This window comes from Hordeum vulgare, chromosome 1H, assembly GCF_904849725.1.
Source record: "Hordeum vulgare subsp. vulgare chromosome 1H, MorexV3_pseudomolecules_assembly, whole genome shotgun sequence".
Taxonomy (NCBI): domain Eukaryota; kingdom Viridiplantae; phylum Streptophyta; class Magnoliopsida; order Poales; family Poaceae; genus Hordeum; species Hordeum vulgare.
Genome location: NC_058518.1, coordinates 4,287,552 through 4,308,163, shown reverse-complemented (window position 1 = coordinate 4,308,163; position 20,612 = coordinate 4,287,552). Strand labels below are relative to the sequence as shown.

Below are 20,612 nucleotides of genomic sequence, written 5' to 3'. Positions count from 1 at the left end.
TTTGCATGTACAATGGACTCCTGGGTATTTCCTTCAAAGCGTAATATTCATGGACACTTGAGTCCATCGCATCTCCCATGTAAACGCACGGAATAAAGTTTCCATATCACGTTGAATTCTAGACGTATGATTAAGATCTAATGGTTATTTATATGGATTGTAGTATATCATCCTGAAAAGCAGTACAAAATGTTACTCGTAGTCTCCACGACTGATCATCCTATAAATACGAAACGATTAGAAGACGCAGCTATAATCATGTTTAGGTCAGAAAAATAGAGATTAATTTGTCACCGTAAATGCTAGATTCATTTTTATGACTTAATTTAATGAGCTGCCTATCAAACTTGTAATATGGTCCTAGGTACTGAAAAAAGAAAGAATGTGTTTTGGTGGCTAATTCCTCGGCGTGATGTTACTCGTGTATGGCTAGAAGCTATTGCCTACTACTGCTACTACTTACTCCCACCGTCTCAAAATTCTTATCTTAGGTTTGTCTAAAAATGGATGTATCTAAATACTAAAATGTGACTAGATATATTCATATCTACACAAATCTAAGACAAAAAAATTGAGACGGAGGGAGTATAACTTACCTCAAACAACAGCCCTGTCTGCCATGTCTCTATCAGTGTTCGTGCAGATAGGTGCATAGAACGCCAGCATCATAGTTCACCTGGCCAAAGAACTTGTACATGCATGCGCATCATCGCCTGACCTTTGGGATTTTCATGTGCACACAAAGATGAAAACTTAATTGGTCACTATGGCTAGGTACAGCCTATAGAAAACTATATTTAATTCCGGCTGATATCCAGATGTACAGTATTTGAACAGCAAGTCCACGTCACAACCGTTTCCTATTTCTTTTTTAATTATTCAGAACTTTTCATGTCCGTGGTTTCTTTTAGCCCCACGTATTTGTTGTAACATCCTTTTGCCTTCTTTTTTCTTGGGGACTCTGCACGTTAACGTTTTTTTTGTACGTACAATTTTGTGTAAGATCCTATCAAAGTTCTTTCCTTATTTAATCCTAACCGCAAATTCCAGATCCGACAGCTTAATTAGTCTTGATGTTGTGGATTAACATGGAGGCTCGTATGGTACATCCAATTAGTAAATATAAGATATAAGATATAAGATGTGCACTGCTAGGAAGGCAGATTGTGATAGGGGCTACCACTTGCGTGTTGCGGTACAAAGCAGTGGACGGCAAGGATAGCAGCTTCAGGACCGTATCAGCATTATATTCCTGGTGTTGGAACGCAAGACTCTTCTGCCCCATCTATTGGGTAACTGACAGTGTCCACATATCTTCCAGTTCCAGACATGGCAATGTCAGTGTTATTGAAATTTTCACACGAGTGACATTTGACGGGACAAGAGTCTATGCAGTCACTAGAACACGGCATGGGGTTCCATCAAATAAGACTTGGAAATATGTTGAATTATGATCATGAGAGCATGGTCATATGCTTCTGGAAACCCAATCTTGGTTTACGTTGTTGTAAATTAAAGACCTCCTTCAATGAATTTGCGATTGAATGTTATTTCTTGGGGGGTCTTATTTGTTGCACTGGAAATGGAATGTATGTAAGTTAGCTTCCAAGTAATGTTGATTGATTGTTTATCCAATAATGCAAAGTTCATCTGTTTTTCTGAGAAAAGGAACACAAAGTTATCTAAACAAATATTTGTTTCTACAATAAGGAATAGAGGTGCTCTTTTTCTCATCTGTCCTATGACAGGGGGTGAATCCATCCTTCCGAGGAACCGGACGAGTGGTTCTGACATGTATATCGACCGAAATTTGTTTACAAGAGTAAACAAAAAAAGTCATATATGTTGAACTTAACTGAAATTACTTTGTTGTTTCTGCAATAACAAGTGCAGGACCAGGAAGGCAGTTTGTGACAGGGGCTGCCACTTGCTAGTAGCTTCAGTCTTAGGGTAACATATCACAGGACCACAAGATTTTTCTGCCCCATCTACTGGGTAACTCACAGTATCCACCCATTCTTCAGAAATTGCAACTGTCACTGTTACTAGAATTTCCACACTGTGATGGCACCCCTTGTCGCACACACACACAAGTACCATTTGACAGGACTGGATCTCACCAAGTCTATGCATCCACTACAACACGGCAGGGAGTTCCATTAAATCAGAGTTGGAATTATTATTTTCCCTGCCTACGATCGAAGACAACATGTAAGAAGATCAGCTGTGGCATGTGGCTCTGTTCTTAAATGTGTTCTTTAATTCCATGACCGCGACGATTTCTTAGCGGCAAAGAGGGGAAAAGGCTATCTATCTATGTCTTTGCACAATCCTGAAGGGTAGATTATGAGAAACTGCAACAATGCCAATTATGCAGCTGGAAACTCAACCTAGAATGATGTTGCTGTAAACTAAAACCACATCTCAATAAATTTGTGATGAAATTGGAGACCAATGGTTTTATGGGTCTTTCATATGCAAAAGAAAAGAAAATGCATGCAAGCTAGCTTCTCAGTGATAATCTTCATCCACTAACTGTATGTTCTCTGAAAATGTTTCTCAACAAGAAAAAGGCAGCCTTTTGTCACCTCTCACAGACTTATTTGTATCAAGAATTTACTACTCAAGTAATATTTTTCATCATAATTTATCAAGAGTAATGAGCAAACAAATAGATGGATGTAAGATTTCATACTTATTTGATGAAGTTGCTCCGCACAGCAAGCAAGGCAGTTTGTACAAAGCATCTATACTTGGTTCGTATTGTTACAACAATAACTTTTACAGATATAAGTTAATACCACATATTGTATCTATACCTCACACATCGTTTTCCTCTGACACCACACTCAATTCCTCCTCCGAGACCGCCGTCAGCTCGGAAGTGAAATGGTAAGAGTCCTCCACATGGATGTGTCCTTCGTCACAGAAAAACGGCCTCGAAGGCATCTGCAGGCCATCAACCCCAGCCTCCAGGATCTCAATGACCTCGCTCATCGTTGGCCGATCACGAGACCTCATCTGAATACACCATAATCCGACAACACACAGCTTCTTCTCCAGCTCGTGCATGTCGGCAGCAACTGGAGATATCTCGCCCGCTTCTTCCTGGGTCAGCTGGTCGTACACCCATGACGGATAGTACGCCTGGCTTGAGGACCCCATGTTTGGATCAGCGTTCCTTCTCCCGCCGGCCATCTCCAGCAACAGCATCCCGAAGCTGTACACGTCGGACTTGCTGGATATGACGCCGAAGCTCCGGGATATCATCTCGGGGGCTATGTAGCCGACGGTTCCCCGCATGGCGCTCAAAGGAACGAAACTGTCGCCCCTCGGGTACAGCTTGGCAAGCCCGAAATCTGCGACCTTTGGGACGAAATTGTTGTCGAGAAGGATGTTGTGCGGCTTAATGTCAAAGTGTAGAATCTGCATGTCGCACCCCTGGTGTAAGTAGTTGATCCCCCTGGCAATGCCCAGAGCGATCTCGTTGAGCTTGTCCCATGAGAAGCTCTTCTCAGTAGAGAAGATGTACTTGTCCAGAGAACCATTGGGCATGTACTCGTAGACTAAGGCCCTTTGCATTTCCTCCGAGCAGAACCCCATCAAACGCACAACGTTGACGTGGTGGATCCTGCCGATGGTGGAGACCTCGCTGATGAAATCTTCTCCATTGCAATTTGAGTTGCCCTCTAGCATCTTGACGGCGACATGGACACCGCCTGGGAGTAGCATGCCCTTGTACACAGTGCCGTAGCCCCCTTGGCCCAATTTGTCTCTGAAATGGCTTGAGATTGCAACGATGTCTGTGTAGGCATACCTCGTAGGGCCAATCATTTGTTGAATCCTGAGGAACTTCTCAACTGCATCAATTATGATCCTTGTTTTCCAGTACTTGTAGGCTAGGAATATCCATACAGCCAGGGGTGCCAACAAGAACCTACATAGTACTGCCCAACAAGGCGACACATACAGATGTAAGCTAGATACTTATGTCCAAGATTTTGTCCATGATGATTAAAAGCATGTAAATTCAATTTTGAAACTAAAAGGAATATAATTCTCACGTACCGAAAAAGAACTTGGGGACAGCAATCACCGATAATATGGTCACAACAACCAAAACAAACGGTGTTGTGTAGTAGTGATCGTTGGAGTACTGAGTCACGCATTCTAAGAAGTGCACTTCACTCCAGAAAAAAGCATGAGTCCAGTTCACGATGCTTGCACCAGATGATTGCTCCTTGAAGTAGCTGCAGATCATATCATTTTAAAGAAATTGATTTAGAACGGAGCACGGTTCTTGGATTCCATTTGCATACTAATTCAATCCCATTTGCAAACAACAACAGTGTTCGACTTTGCCACCATGTAATTCGACTATGTGTTCTATTCTGGACGGTTGTTTTAAAATTTGACATAATCTAACCTGTGCCCGACATGGATGGAGTAGTGCAATTGATTAACAGACCTTTGCTACCAATTAGCATTAAGTGTGTAAGTACAAGATGAATTAATGACGAGTGTGTAGGTGCTCTACTAAAGATGGGCTTAATAGCCCGACATTAATTCTTGATAAAAGTAGAGAGTAGAGAAACTAAATTAGGGAGGAAACTGAACCACAGGGTGATCACCTGATTGAATTGTTGAGGCATAAATTGATGTTTTTTCTTAACTTCATAGAAGCAGAAGGCCCCGTGGTGTCCACAGGAAATTGGACAGTAAACCCCTTACTTATGACTTGTATGATATCTGCATAACTTGCATTCTGTAGCTGTAGCCAATCAGGAGAATACTCGTTACCAAATGGAATATTGGCCAGGCATCCACAATAAGGCTCAAGATCTTCAACCATACACCCGTAATAAGACACCCAGACATAAACATGTGAATTTTTGGCACTCAGGCAAGCAACGGGCTTGTATGCACTATTCTTCGCTACTGCTCGTGAACAATTAGCAAAACATGCTCTGTAGTAGCTTTGAGTGACCAAATAACGAAGGCCAGGTGGTGAAACTGAATCAATTTCGCCAAAGTATCCATAGGCCAGGTGATTCCTCTGTGGAAGAGGGCAGTTGCTACTGGTATTGAAGTTGGGATCCACGACCCAGAAGTAGGAACCGGTGTAGTTGATGGCAGTCACATAGTATGTTCCTGTGTTGATGTGAATTGTAGCCTTGCTACTGGTGCAACCCAGCTCGTATGCTTCAACACCACACTCACCAGGATCACCTCGCCGACGAAAAGGAGGTCGTATGTCTTGCAGATGCCCACAGGAGAAAGGTGTGCACCCATCGTCTAGTCCTTGGACATGATCTGCTGCAAGAACTGCAACGAGGGAGAAGACAGTTAAGGATTGCAGGGTAATAGAACGATGAAATGCACCGGGGTTCCCCATGAAAGCTTTCTCACAGATGCACTAGGGATTTGATATCCTAGTTTAGTTCTGTTAAGAGTGCTAAGGGGGGCAAGGGATCGACATCGACTAGTTGATCATATCCAGCTGTATATACCAATTAATGGTGTGATTGGGATATGGATTATGACTTCATTGGTATATACATGACGCTCAAAAGAGGAAGATATTCTCTCGATTGTGTAGCTAGGACTAGAAGACGACCCAAGACTTGGAGTCTTCTGTACCATCAATGTTTCCAGAGATTTTCCACACTGTGACAGCTGCCAATAGACTGGACAGTAGGCTGAACCAAGTCTGCAATCACATTAAATCCACAAGAGCATGGCATGGACTATCAATTTAAACACTATCCTCATCATCAGTAGAGCATGACTGTGACTGCTTACCTATAGATGGTGGGGAATAAGTGTTGTTTCTTTTTGCATTGTCCACTCCACTTCTTCTTCTTCTTCCTCTCCATCTCAGTTACAATTGTACGGAAAGATGCGTAAATTACTTGCCATAGCCCTGCTGCTGCTGCTGCCTCTGATCAACCACGGAATCTACTTGGCAACGGCATGGGACGATAAAGATTTCTTCAAATACTGCCCACCATCCCAGTGCAGCGAACACGGCCCAGAGATCAGGTATCCTTTATGCCTTGAATCCAGCAATACATCATCATGTGGTTGTGGTGACAGAACAACCAGGAAGTTAGCATGCTCTGGTCAAGACACCATCCTTTTTCACCCCGTTCTTGGCCCATACAATGTTAGCGCCATAGATTACAGGCGTTCTTCAATGAAGATTATCCCGCTTGTAGACCCATGTTTGGTGCTCAAGCAGAAGCTCGTCATCTCCAGAAACTCATCATCTCCACAAGTTGATGTTTTCAATGATGAGATGCCAAGTAGTGACCGATTTTTCATCCGGAGTTCTCCAACAGCCCTGGTGCACTGTTCAAGAGAGTTCGCACCTGGTGCTGCCGATGGGATTGTTGGCCCAGTCTCCTGCCTTAGCAACACAACCCACTTCTTTTATTTGGTGGCTGGTTATGAAGACATGTCTCTTCTTCCGTTGGACTGCAAGGTCATCACAGTCTCAGATAATGTCCGTGGCGATCTGATACCCATGTATTGGACTTGCAGTCCATTATTCGACCCAGGGTACTTCAAGAAACAAGCAGAAACATTCCTCGGTTCTGCTGAGACCGAGGTGTGTTGGGAAGATTACGATTGCAGACAATGTGAGCGCAGTGGGCGACGCTGCGCTTTCAGCTCAGAACGGAATGAACAATTCTGTATGCCTGGCGGTATGATCAATTCTAACTCTCTAGAACCATGTTTAATTGCATCATCCTGTTTTATTTGTAATGAAGTTTTGAAGTCTAAAACTAGAATTGAGTGAGTGGAAAAAAGGAGAGAGAGGAAAGTATTAAATGGAGAGAGTTGACTAATCATAGACTTAAAATTTCACTCTATAATTTCAGGTGTTTGAATCTCCACGAGAATTTCTGTCAACTATTGTCCTTTCAAAATAGCACCACAAATTATTTAAGTAGCCTTCTTGAGCAAGCACAGTGACCTAAGCACCTGAACTCATAAAAAGTCTGAAAAATTATTGGGGAAAGAAATAATGTTTTGTTCATCTATTAAACACTCGCCTTATAAAATTTATTCATCTATACAACACTCAACTAATCCTTTGGAGATATCAGTCCAATACTTTGGTACAAATTCACAAACACAATTTCAATACAAACAGAATCCTAAAGCATAATACTTCTGAACAACAAAAGAAAACAGAAATGAGTGTGCAAATTATCATTTTTATAAAAAATATAATAAACCTTCCATTCAGGTCAACATTTTACCAACCGGATAATGTCTAGCAAGCCCCAGTGCTCTATCTATGAAGCCTGCCATTCAGGTCAGCGACCCATCCAAGAACCAACCCTTGCCAAGTTTTCCAGGAAGCGCATTACAGAGCCAAGCCGAAAGCAAGGAAACCAGCAAAAAACCATCGACAGCACAATCTTCAACCGGTACCACATCCTCTGTAACATAACACAACAACCAAAGCACGCATAAAAATAGAACAGTTGGTAGGCTGTGTTTCCTTTTGTAATGGGATCTTGAGTAACGTCATTGTCTAAGTTCAGTGTAAAGCTTGGCCAGTACCACAGTATGTTCATGACATTCTCTTCTAGATATGAAGACATGTGGTTCTCCTATATGCTCTCCAAAAATGAAATATGGTTGGTCAGTTGTGACAAAGATTTTCTCTTTCAAAAAGGCCGAAAGATTACTGTTTCTTTGTTTATCATCAAACATTAAAAGCTCTATTGTATCACCGCTAGGGAAATGTATGGCACCAACGGTAGACAACAACGAAAGCAATTTGACAGTTCTACAAAAAAAATCAAGAAGTATTAAGTCATTTATATTTCCTAAACCATCATTGGAGTCTAATTCTCTTTTCTGGTATCTGCAGGTTCCCGTATCAAAGTCATCGCAGGTACTACTTGATTTATACTCTATCGTATTTATATTTGTATTGTTCCTGTACCATTTTAATTTCAAAATTTGTATTATGCAAATCCCTATTGTTGGCTGCTCTGAACCATGACGTGCTCTTATCTGAATATCCACATAAAACTAAGTATGGGCTTTTAATTCCCAGTGGAATATGCTGATGTCATATTGTTTGTTTATTCAGCTACGTCATCGGTGGCCGCATTTGTTGTTCTTTTGTTAACGGTGGCCACTGTGCTTTATCTTTCACTCAAGACAAGATATAACGCGGAGATACATTTGAAGGTTGAAATGTTTCTCAAGACATATGGAACATCGAAACCCACGAGGTACACTTTCTCTCAAGTTAAGAAGATGGCAAGACGGTTTAAGGAAAAAGTAGGGCAGAGAGGATTTGGAAGTGTCTACAAAGGCAAGCTACCAAATGGAGTGCCTGTGGCAGTCAAGATGCTAGAGAACTCTACAGGAGAGGGAGAAGTATTCATCAACGAAGTTGCAACCATCGGACTAATCCACCATGCCAATATTGTCCGCCTCCTGGGATTTTGTTCCGAAGGAATGAGACGGGCTCTTATTTACGAATTCATGCCTAACGAGTCACTGGAGAAATACATATTCTCTAATGACCCTAACATTTTTCAGAACCTTCTGGTACCAGACAAGCTGCTAGATATTTCTTTAGGCATCGCCAGAGGAATGGAGTACCTGCATCAAGGGTGCAACCAGCGCATCCTCCACTTTGACATCAAGCCTCACAACATCCTGCTCGACTACAACTTCAACCCAAAGATCTCAGACTTTGGCCTTGCCAAGTTGTGCGCGAGGGACCAAAGCATCGTCACCTTAACCGCAGCAAGAGGCACAATGGGCTACATTGCACCAGAGCTATATTCCCGGAACTTTGGGGGAGTATCGTACAAGTCGGACGTGTTCAGTTTCGGCATGCTGGTGTTAGAGATGGTGAGCGGAAGGAGGAACTCAGACCCAAGTGTTGAGAGCCAGAACGATGTTTACCTCCCGGAGTGGATCTACGAGAAAGTGATCAATGGGGAGGAGTTGGCGCTTACTCTGGAAGCGACTCAAGAAGAGAAAGAGAAGGTGAGGCAGCTGGCGATGGTGGCACTGTGGTGTATTCAGTGGAACCCGAGAAACCGGCCGTCGATGACGAAGGTGGTTAACATGCTAACAGGGAGGCTGCAGAGTCTGCAGATGCCACCAAAGCCTTTCGTCTCATATGAGAATGAACCTGTGCTGTAATAAATCAGAGGAGGAACTACCATACTCTGTCAGCATTCAGGGACTGGTATATATACTCTGCCAACACTGCATCTGGAGGTGTATGAATAATCACTGGTCAGCGGTCACTACCACTGTAATACAGGATTTGTAGTTGGACTTGTATTTTAACAGCTACTCCCATATTTATCTCTACATAAGTTGCGAATAGCTCGTGTAAAATTCGATACTCTGCTGATTACCTTAATTATCGCTGCATTGCAGTCCGTCCACATCCGACAGTTAGTGACGGAACTTTTCCTTCCCAGCACAAAGTGAATGTGATCCACATTCACACATTTTCACTTGCACATCAGGTAAAATGCCACCATTGAATCGGAATTCCATTTGAGCATTTTCAATTCGAGCTTCGATCATTTGAGTATGATAACAGACTAGTAAATCAGAAACTGTGGGAGGGAGAGGAGTGATGTACCTCTTGATATTATTGGAATATGAGAGGAATCGAAGCTCGGCTAGCTGCTGCTTGCTGCCGTTGGGATTGGGGGGACTGCTGCTGCGGTGACTGCTCCCTGCCGGCTGCGGTTGCTTCTGCTGCTGGGTTTGGGTGACCGGCGCATGCTTGCTGCCGTTGGGAGCGGACGGGGCGGCAGAAGTGGTGGGCGGCGGCCGGCGTCATCGTCGGCGGCGGTGGGCGGAGAAGCGTGGAGGCGGCTGGGAATGGATAGCATCCGTGTGCACGGCCCATAGTGGGCCCTGCGTGAAGCCTACTTCTAACAACAAGGCCAGAGCCCATCACCTTTCCCGGGCCGATCGAGGTCCAACATTGCTCACTTCTCTTTTTTTTTAAATGTTTTTTTAACTCGTTGTGTCGAATAGTTTGAGGAAACAAACATCTTCTTCCCACCCCAACATCTATGTTTGCCCTGATCACCGCCGCCATCCACCTCAAATGATCCATCGAACCAGCATCGGCCGGACCGTCGTCTCTCTCCACCCATGACTGATGTTTGATGTCACCTTCTCCTCTCGGTCTCGAATGGCCCTTTGCCATTGCCTTCGTTCGTTTGCCCCCACCCCGGCCTTCCCTCTTACCTCGCCTTCTCATATTCTAATGAGCCATTCCGCACCCGCATTCACCGCCAATTTTGCGTCATCGCCTTTATTTACGTTGTTGGGTCATCACCGACTCAGGTTCAGTCCTTTTGTTGCATCATCCCCCCCACCACCACCAATCGTCCACCACCGCCTCACCTCCTATCAGCCGCCATGGGGCACTCTACCTCCACCTTGGTGGTGCCACTCTAGCTTCTTTTATGGCCCAGGACGACACGCCAATGCATGTTTGATAAACAATTCGACACAGTGAGACTTGAAAAGGGTTTACACCCCCCACCCTCCCCCCTTAAAAAAAGAGTTTACCACATGGGAAGAAAACATTCGGACACATGGGACTTAAATGGATTGCGGCCACTACGCCCATTCACATAGGTATGCTTTTTTTCTTTCTTGGAATTGTGCTTAAAATATAAATTATAATCCAATCTATAATGAAAAGGAGTAAAGTATTCACTTGTTAAAAAAATCATAAAAATAATTACTTTAAAAATGTTCTTATTTTATATAAAACTTAATGCAATTGACACAATGTTCACGTATACTAAAAAATATTGTTATAATTTGCAAAAGTGTTCATCCCTTTTTAAAACATCTACTTTTAGAATGTTGACTTGTTCGAACAGGATGTTCTTTCAATTTCAACGAGTGTTCATGTCCCTCAAAAAAATGTTCATGTAATCATGATCACATATTTAAGAAAAGAGTCATGCATTTCTCAATAAATACGTATATATATTTTACACAAAAAATATGTAGAGGCAGAAAATGGAGAAAGGGAGAAAAGAGGGGGCGGGGGTGCGGGAGAAAAAGAAAAGGGAAAACCCAAAAAAAAGTAAGAAGGGAACAATGAAAATACTAACATGATACACAAGAAAAGACAAACAAAAACTGAAAACCCCTTACAGGTTTGGGTCCATGTAGGTCACTTTGTTGTTTCCGTGCTACATACTTCTATAGGCGGCAAATACCATTTTGGGCCCATCATGTTTGCATAAAAGGTTATCATGATCCGTTTCCTTGAAAAAAAAGAGGTTATCTTTATCTTTATCTTTCTTTATCTTTACCTCCCTCCCTAATAATAAAGCAAATACGGTTTTTGGTCGTCCGTCTTGAAAATTACCCCTAAAGTTTGCATAAATTAGCCACCATGCCATCGGTAAGTAATAGAAAACGTTTCATAAAGCAAAAAACCTTTGACTGGGCCGGCCCATGTAAAAACAACCTATATTACGCTCTCCATGCTGGGAGAATATCCAACACACCGTATGGGCCGGCCCATGCACAGGCGCCTGCTTTTAGTTCCATTTATTTATTTCTTTTCAGTTCCGTTTTATTTTTTTATTTTAAATAACTTAGAACTTCAAATAATCTTTAAAATTTTAATAAACTAAAAATTATAAATCAACACATTTCAAAAATTAAAATGTTTGTGACTTCAAAAACTGCTCGCATATACAATAAAATGTTTGCAATTTTAGAAAAATATTTGTACAATAAGAAAAGTCCATGATCTCAAATACAATTCCATGTATTAAAAATTATTAAAGGCATTTAACAAAATTCTTAATTTCTAATTCAAAATATGTTAATGCATTTAAAAAATGTCCTAATATTTTAAAAATAGCTAAAGCCTGTTTTGATTGTTTCTTTTTTTATTTAAATTTTTCCGTTCCATTTTTTTTATTTATAATTTAAATAATTTAGAATTACAAAAACTTTTGCATACTAAAAAATAGGAATTTTGAATTAAAATGCTGACGGATTTTTATTTCGAATTAAAAATAGGATTCAAAAAAGCGCCGGAATTTTATATATTTTTTTTTCAAATTCCAAAACAATGTCCATGAATTTCTTCATTACATATAAGTTTTCTCTTCCCGGGGAAGTGGAATATTTTTCAAATAGGGTAGTCGACATATTACAACATCATTTTCTTCATTTCATAGTTTGCCACTACCGTTTTCTTCATTACATATAGATTTTCTCTTCCCGGGAAAGTGGAATATTTTTCAAATAGGGTAGTCGACATATTACAACATCATTTTCTTCATTTCATAGTTTGCCACTACTTTGTGCAGCAGTATGTGGCTCAGCCTTATGTAGGAATTATACATCATTACAATCATTTTCGCATCATCTTAATCAGTCAATTTAGATTTCCGTTCGTCTAAAACTGAAAATTATATTATATGGCATCGTCGACAGATAACAGTAGCCTTTCGACCAATTCTATATTACATGATAGTTTTTGTTGCATGATGTACCTCAAACAACAAGTTACATGTAGAAATCAGACAATTCGTAATATGTTTTGTACCATTTCAATCCATCATGGTATATTTTCTCTTGTGTGAAACTGAAAAGTTGCTTAAATAGCAAAATTTACATATGCTATCAGTCCTGCTTCATTTGTTGATGTCAAAGTTGTCTCTGCAGCAGTATGTAGCTCCTCCAAAAATTTATTTGTACAAATGATACAATTTTAGCAGGTTTAGATAACCTTTTTATTCATTACTGTAAATTTCCATATCCTATAAACTGAAACATTTTTAAAATAAGATAAAAGTCATATTACAACAACCTTTCCTTTATTTCATGCTTCGGGGTTAGTCTCTGCAGCAGTATGTAGCTCCTCTTATATAGGAATCATACATCTGTAGCACCATTTTCGTAGCCTCTCGATTCAACACTCTAGATTTTCACTTCATGTGAAAATGAAAACATATTTACATAGCATCCCGACATATTCCACTCGCCTTTCATTCATTTCAATCTTCAAGAGTAGTTATCGATGCATTATATACCTCACACAACGACTTAAATGTGGAAATCGGACAACTTGTAATACGTTTTGTACAATTCCGTACCATCATGTTATATTTTTCTCTTATGTGAAACTGAAAAGTTGTTTAAATGGTGAAATCGACATATGCTATCAGTACTGCTTCATTTGTTGCTGTCAAAGTTGTCTCCGCAGCAGTATGTAGCTCCTCCAAAAACTTATTTGTACAAATGATATAATTTTAGCACATTTTCTTAATCTTTTCATTCATTACTGTATATTTCCCTACCGTGTAAACTGAAACATTTTTCAAACAGGATATAACTCATATTACAACAACCTTTCCTTCATTTCATACTTCGGGATTAGTCTTTGCAGCAGTATGTGGCTCCTTTTATATAGGAATCATACATCTTTAGCACCATTTTCGTAACCTCTTTATTCATCACTCTAGATTTTCACTTCATGTGAAAATGAAAACATATTTTTATAGCATCTCCACATATTCAACTCACCTTTCCATCATTTCAATCTTCAAGAGCAGTTACCGTTGCATTATATACCTCACACAACGACATACATGTGAAAATCGGACAACTTGTAATATTATTCGTATTGTTTCGGTACAACATGGTATATTTTATCTTATGTGAAAATATATTTTTTAAATAGACAAATCGACATATGCTACTAATCACGCTTCATTTCTTGCTTCCGAATATGTCTCTACAGCAAGATGTAGCTCCTCCAACAACTTATATATGAAATGATATCATTTAACACTTTTCTGGTAACCGTTTTCTTCATTACATATAGATTTTCTCTTCCCGGGGAAGTGGAATATTTTTCAAATAGGGTAGTCGCCATATTACAACATCATTTTCTTCATTTCATAGTTTGCCACTACTTTGTGCAGCAGTATGTGGCTCAGCCTTCTGTAGGAATTATACATCATTAGAATCATTTTCGCATCATCTTAATCAGTCAATTTAGATTTCCGTTCGTCTAAAACTGAAAATTATATTATATGGCATCGTCGACAGATAACAGTAGCCTTTCGACCAATTCTATACTACATGATAGTTTTTGTTGCATGATGTACCTCAAACAACAACTTACATGTAGAAATCAGACAATTCGTAATATGTTTTGTACCATTTCAATCAATCATGGTATATTTTCTCTTGTGTGAAACTGAAAAGTTGCTTAAATAGCAAAATTTACATATGCTATCAGTCCTGCTTCATTTGTTGATGTCAAAGTTGTCTCTGCAGCAGTATGTAGCTCCTCCAAAAATTTATTTGTACAAATGATCAATTTTAGCACGTTTAGATAACCTTTTTATTCATTACTGTAAATTTCCATATCCTATAAACTGAAACATTTTAAAAACAGGATAGAAGTCATATTACAACAACCTTTCCTTTATTTCATCCTTCGGGATTAGTCTCTGCAGCAATATGTAGCTCCTCTTATATAGGAATCATACATCTGTAGCACCATTTTCGTACCCTCTCGATTCAACACTCTAGATTTTCACTTCATGTGAAAATGAAAACATATTTACATAGCATCTCGACATATTGCACCCGCCTTTCCTTCATTTCAATCTTCAAGAGTAGTTATCGATGCATTATATACCTCACACAACGACTTAAATGTGGAAATCGGACAACTTGTAATATGTTTTGTACAATTTCGTACCATCATGGTATATTTTTCTCTTATGTGAAACTGAAAAGTTGTTTAAATGGTGAAATCGACATATGCTATCAGTACTGCTTCATTTGTTGCTGTCAAAGTTGTCTCCGCAGCAGTATGTAGCTCCTCCAAAAACTTATTTGTACAAATGATATAATTTTAGCACATTTTCTTAATCTTTTCATTCATTACTGTATATTTCCCTACCGTGTAAACTGAAACATTTTTCAAACAGGATATAACTCATATTACAACAACCTTTCCTTCATTTCATACTTCGGGATTAGTCTTTGCAGCAGTATGTGGCTCCTTTTATATAGGAATCATACATCTTTAGCACCATTTTCGTAACCTCTTTATTCATCACTCTAGATTTTCACTTCATGTAAAAATAAAAACATATTTTTATAGCATCTCCACATATTCAACTCACCTTTTCATCATTTCAATCTTCAAGAGCAGTTACCGTTGCATTATATACCTCACACAACGACTTACATGTGAAAATCGGACAACTTGTAATATTATTCGTATTGTTTCGGTACTACATGGTATATTTTATCTTATCTGAAAATATATTTTTTAAATAGACAAATCGACATATGCTACTAATCACGCTTCATTTCTTGCTTCCGAATATGTCTCTACAGCAAGATGTAGCTCCTCCAACAACTTATATATGAAATGATATCATTTAACACTTTTCTCGTAACCGTTTTCTTCATTACATATAGATTTTCTCTTTCCGGGGAAGTGGAATATTTTTCAAATAGGGTAGTTGCCATATTACAACATCATTTTCTTCATTTCATAGTTTGCCACTACTTTGTGCAGCAGTATGTGGCTCAGCCTTCTGTAGGAATTATACATCATTAGAATCATTTTCGCATCATCTTAATCAGTCAATTTAGATTTCCGTTCGTCTAAAACTGAAAATTATATTATATGGCATCGTCGACAGATAACAGTAGCCTTTCGACCAATTCTATACTACATGATAGTTTTTGTTGCATGATGTACCTCAAACAACAACTTACATGTAGAAATCAGACAATTCGTAATATGTTTTGTACCATTTCAATCCATCATGGTATATTTTCTCTTGTGTGAAACTGAAAAGTTGCTTAAATAGCAAAATTTACATATGCTATCAGTCCTGCTTCATTTGTTGATGTCAAAGTTGTCTCTGCAGCAGTATGTAGCTCCTCCAAAAATTTATTTGTACAAATGATCAATTTTAGCACGTTTAGATAACCTTTTTATTCATTACTGTAAATTTCCATATCCTATAAACTGAAACATTTTTAAAACAGGATAGAAGTCATATTACAACAACCTTTCCTTTATTTCATCCTTCGGGATTAGTCTCTGCAGCAGTATGTAGCTCCTCTTATATAGGAATCATACATCTGTAGCACCATTTTCGTACCCTCTCGATTCAACACTCTAGATTTTCACTTCATGTGAAAATGAAAACATATTTACATAGCACCTCGACATATTGCACCCGCCTTTCCTTCATTTCAATCTTCAAGAGTAGTTATCGATGCATTATATACCTCACACAATGACTTAAATGTGGAAATCGGACAACTTGTAATATGTTTTGTACAATTTCGTACCACCATGGTATATTTTTCTCTTACGTGAAACTGAAAAGTTGTTTAAATGGTGAAATGGACATATGCTATCAGTCCTGCTTCATTTGTTGCTGTCAAAGTTATCTCTGCAGCAGTATGTAGCTCCTACAAAAACTTATTTGTACAAATGATATAATTTTAACACATTTTCTTAATCTTTTCATTCATTACTGTATATTTCCCTACCGTGTAAACTGAAACATTTTTCAAACAGGATATAACTCATATTACAACAACCTTTCCTTCATTTCATACTTCGGGATTAGTCTTTGCAGCAGTATGTGGCTCCTTTTATATAGGAATCATACATCTTTAGCACCATTTTCGTAACCTCTTTATTCATCACTCTAGATTTTCACTTCATGTGAAAATGAAAACATATTTTTATAGCATCTCCACATATTCAACTCACCTTTCCATCATTTCAATCTTCAAGAGCAGTTACCGTTGCATTATATACCTCACACAACGACTTACATGTGAAAATCGGACAACTTGTAATATTATTCGTATTGTTTCGGTCCAACATGGTATATTTTATCTTATCTGAAAATATATTTTTTTAATAGACAAATCGACATATGCTAATAATCACGCTTCATCTCTTGCTTCCGAATATGTCTCTACAGCAAGATGTAGCTCCTCCAACAACTTATATATGAAATGATATCATTTAACACTTTTCTCGTAACTGTTTTCTTCATTACATACAGATTTTCTCTTCCCGGGGAAGTGGAATATTTTTCAAATAGGGTAGTCGCCATATTACAACATCATTTTCTTCATTTCATAGTTTGCCACTACTTTGTGCAGCAGTATGTGGCTCAGCCTTATGTAGGAATTATACATCATTACAATCATTTTCGCATCATCTTAATCAGTCAATTTAGATTTCCGTTTGTCTAAAACTGAAAATTATATTATATGGCATCGTCGATAGATAACAGTAGCCTTTCGACCAATTCTATACTACATGATAGTTTTTGTTGCATGATGTACCTCAAACAACAAGTTACATGTAGAAATCAGACAATTCTTAATATGTTTTGTACCATTTCAATCCATCATGGTATATTTTCTCTTGTGCGAAACTGAAAAGTTGCTTAAATAGCAAAATTTACATATGCTATCAGTCCTGCTTCATTTGTTGATGTCAAAGTTGTCTCTGCAGCAGTATGTAGCTCCTCCAAAACTTTATTTGTACAAATGATACAATTTTAGCAGGTTTAGATAACCTTTTTATTCATCACTGTAAATTTCCATATCCTATAAACTGAAACATTTTTAAAATAGGATAGAAGTCATATTACAACAACCTTTCCTTTATTTCATGCTTCGGGGTTAGTCTCTGCAGCAGTATGTAGCTCCTCTTATATAGGAATCATACATCTGTAGCACCATTTTCGTAGCCTCTCGATTCAACACTCTAGATTTTCACTTCATGTGAAAATGAAAACATATTTACATAGCATCTCGACATATTCCACTCGCCTTTCATTCATTTCAATCTTCAAGAGTAGTTATCGATGCATTATATACCTCACACAACGACTTAAATGTGGAAATCGGACAACTTGTAATATGTTTTGTACAATTTCGTACCATCATGGTATATTTTTCTCTTATGTGAAACTGAAAAGTTGTTTAAATGGTGAAATCGACATATGCTATCAGTCCTGCTTCATTTGTTGTTGTCAAAGTTGTCTCTGCAGCAGTATGTAGCTCCTCCAAAAACTTATTTGTACAAATGATATAATTTTAGCACATTTTCTTAATCTTTTCATTCATTACTGTATATTTCCCTACCGTGTAAACTGAAACATTTTTCAAACAGGATATAAGTCATATTACAACAACCTTTCCTTCATTTCATACTTCGGGATTAGTCTTTGCAGCAGTATGTGGCTCCTTTTATATAGGAATCATACATCTTTAGCACCATTTTCGTAACCTCTTTATTCATCACTCTAGATTTTCACTTCATGTGAAAATGAAAATATATTTCTATAGCATCTCCACATATTCAACTCACCTTTCCATCATTTCAATCTTCAAAAGCAGTTATCATTGCATTATATACCTCACACAACGACTTACATGTGAAAATCGGACAACTGGTAATATTATTCGTATTGTTTCGGTCCACCATGGTATATTTTATCTTATTTAAAAATATATTTTTTAAATAAACAAATCGACTTATGCTACTAATCACGCTTCATTTCTTGCTTCCGAATATGTCTCTACAGCAAGATGTAGCTCCTCCAACAACTTATATATGAAATGATATCATTTAACACTTTTCTCGTAACCGTTTTCTTCATTACATATAGATTTTCTCTTCCCAGGGAAGTGGAATATTTTTCAAATAGGGTAGTCGCCATATTACAACATCATTTTCTTCATTTCATAGTTGCCACTACTTTGTGCAGGAGTATGTGGCTCAGCCTTATGTAGGAATTATACATCATTACAATCATTTTCGCATCATCTTAATCAGTCAATTTAGATTTCCGTTCGTCTAAAACTGAAAATTATATTATACGGCATCGTCGACAGATAACAGTAGCCTTTCGACCAATTCTATACTACATGATAGTTTTTGTTGCATGATGTACCTCAAACAACAACTTACATGTAGAAATTAGATAATTCGTAATATGTTTTGTACCATTTCAATACATCATGGTATATTTTCTCTTGTGTGAAACTGAAAAGTTGCTTAAATAGCAAAATTTACATATGCTATCAGTCCTGCTTCATTTGTTGATGTCAAAGTTGTCTCTGCAGCAGTATGTAGCTCCTCCAAAAATTTATTTGTACAAATGATCAATTTTAGCACGTTTAGATAACCTTTTTATTCATTACTGTAAATTTCCATATCCTATAAACTGAAACATTTTTAAAACAGGATAGAAGTCATATTACAACAACCTTTCCTTTATTTCATGCTTCGGGATTAGTCTCTGCAGCAGTATGTAGCTCCTCTTATATAGGAATCATACATCTGTAGCACCATTTTCGTACCCTCTCGATCCAACACTCTAGATTTTCACTTCATGTGAAAATGAAAACATATTTACATAGCATCTCGACATATTCCACCCGCCTTTCCTTCATTTCAATCTTCAAGAGTAGTTATCGATGCATTATATACCTCACACAACGACTTAAATGTGGAAATCGGACAACTTGTAATATGTTTTGTACAATTTCGTACCATCATGGTATATTTTTCTCTTATGTGAAACTGAAAAGTTGTTTAAATGGTGAAATCGACATATGCTATCAGTCCTGCTTCATTTGTTGCTGTCAAAGTTGTCTCTGCAGCAGTATGTAGCTCCTCCAAAAACTTATTTATACAAATGATATAATTTTAGCACATTTTCTTAATCTTTTCATTCATTACTGTATATTTCCCTACCGTGTAAACTGAAACATTTTTCAAACAGGATATAAGTCATATTACAACAACCTTTCCTTCATTTCATACTTCGGGATTAGTCTTTGCAGCAGTATGTGGCTCCTTTTATATAGGAATCATACATCTTTAGCACCATTTTCGTAACCTCTTTATTCATCACTCTAGATTTTCACTTCATGTGAAAATGAAAATATATTTGTATAGCATCTCCACATATTCAACTCACCTTTCCATCATTTCAATCTTGAAGAGCAGTTACCGTTGCATTATATACCTCACACAACGACTTACATGTGAAAATCGGACAACTTGTAATATTATTCGTATTGTTTCGGTCCAACATGGTATATTTTATCTTATCTGAAAATATATTTTTTAAATAGACAAATCGACATATGCTACTAATCACGCTTCATTTCTTGCTTCCGAATATGTCTCTACAGCAAGATGTAGCTCCTCCAACAACTTATATATGAAATGATATCATTTAACACTTTTCTCGTAACCGTTTTCTTCATTACATATAGATTTTCTCTTCCCGGGGAAGTGGAATATTTTTCAAATAGGGTAGTCGCCATATTACAACATCATTTTCTTCATTTCATAGTTTGCCACTACTTTGTGCAGCAGTATGTGGCTCAGCCTTATGTAGGAATTATACATCATTACAATCATTTTCGCATCATCTTAATCAGTCAATTTAGATTTCCGTTCGTCTAAAACTGAAAATTATATTATATGGCATCGTCGACAGATAACAGTAGCCTTTCGACCAATTCTA

General features: G+C 38.2%; 2 protein-coding genes across 2 annotated transcripts; one reads left to right on the top strand and one right to left on the bottom strand.

Moving 5' to 3' along the window:
* Positions 1 to 2,795: 2,795 nt before the first annotated feature.
* LOC123425325 (rust resistance kinase Lr10-like) lies at positions 2,796 to 5,434 on the bottom strand. Its single transcript, XM_045109041.1, has 4 exons — positions 4,739 to 5,434; positions 4,427 to 4,473; positions 4,069 to 4,250; positions 2,796 to 3,947 (listed from the first exon to the last, which is right to left on the bottom strand). The coding sequence occupies exons 1-4, from the start codon at positions 5,393 to 5,395 to the stop codon at positions 2,821 to 2,823; spliced, it is 2,013 nt and encodes a 670-aa protein (XP_044964976.1). The 5' UTR covers positions 5,396 to 5,434; the 3' UTR covers positions 2,796 to 2,820.
* Positions 5,435 to 5,794: 360 nt separating this feature from the next.
* LOC123425231 (rust resistance kinase Lr10-like) lies at positions 5,795 to 9,437 on the top strand. The gene is made up of 3 exons (XM_045108938.1): positions 5,795 to 6,707; positions 7,889 to 7,912; positions 8,114 to 9,437. Exons 1-3 carry the CDS (start codon positions 5,900 to 5,902, stop codon positions 9,184 to 9,186), a joined length of 1,905 nt encoding a protein of 634 aa, XP_044964873.1. The 5' UTR covers positions 5,795 to 5,899; the 3' UTR covers positions 9,187 to 9,437.
* The last annotated feature ends 11,175 nt before the right edge of the window (positions 9,438 to 20,612 follow it).

What these genes read in the sequence shown, in the direction of transcription:
- LOC123425231 (XM_045108938.1), top strand. Translation starts at nt 5,900, where the DNA reads ATGCGTAAATTACTTGCCATAGCCCTGCTGCTGCTGCTGCCTCTGATC. An exon ending in ACAATTCTGTATGCCTGGCG is followed by an intron (nt 6,708 to 7,888) that starts GTATGATCAATT and finishes TGGTATCTGCAG; the next exon opens with GTTCCCGTATCAAAGTCATC. An exon ending in CCGTATCAAAGTCATCGCAG is followed by an intron (nt 7,913 to 8,113) that starts GTACTACTTGAT and finishes TTGTTTATTCAG; the next exon opens with CTACGTCATCGGTGGCCGCA.
- LOC123425325 (XM_045109041.1), bottom strand. Translation starts at nt 5,395, where the DNA reads ATGGGGAACCCCGGTGCATTTCATCGTTCTATTACCCTGCAATCCTTA. An exon ending in GTTATGCAGATATCATACAA is followed by an intron (nt 4,474 to 4,738) that starts GTCATAAGTAAG and finishes GCTAATTGGTAG; the next exon opens with CAAAGGTCTGTTAATCAATT. An exon ending in TCCATCCATGTCGGGCACAG is followed by an intron (nt 4,251 to 4,426) that starts GTTAGATTATGT and finishes TATGATCTGCAG; the next exon opens with CTACTTCAAGGAGCAATCAT.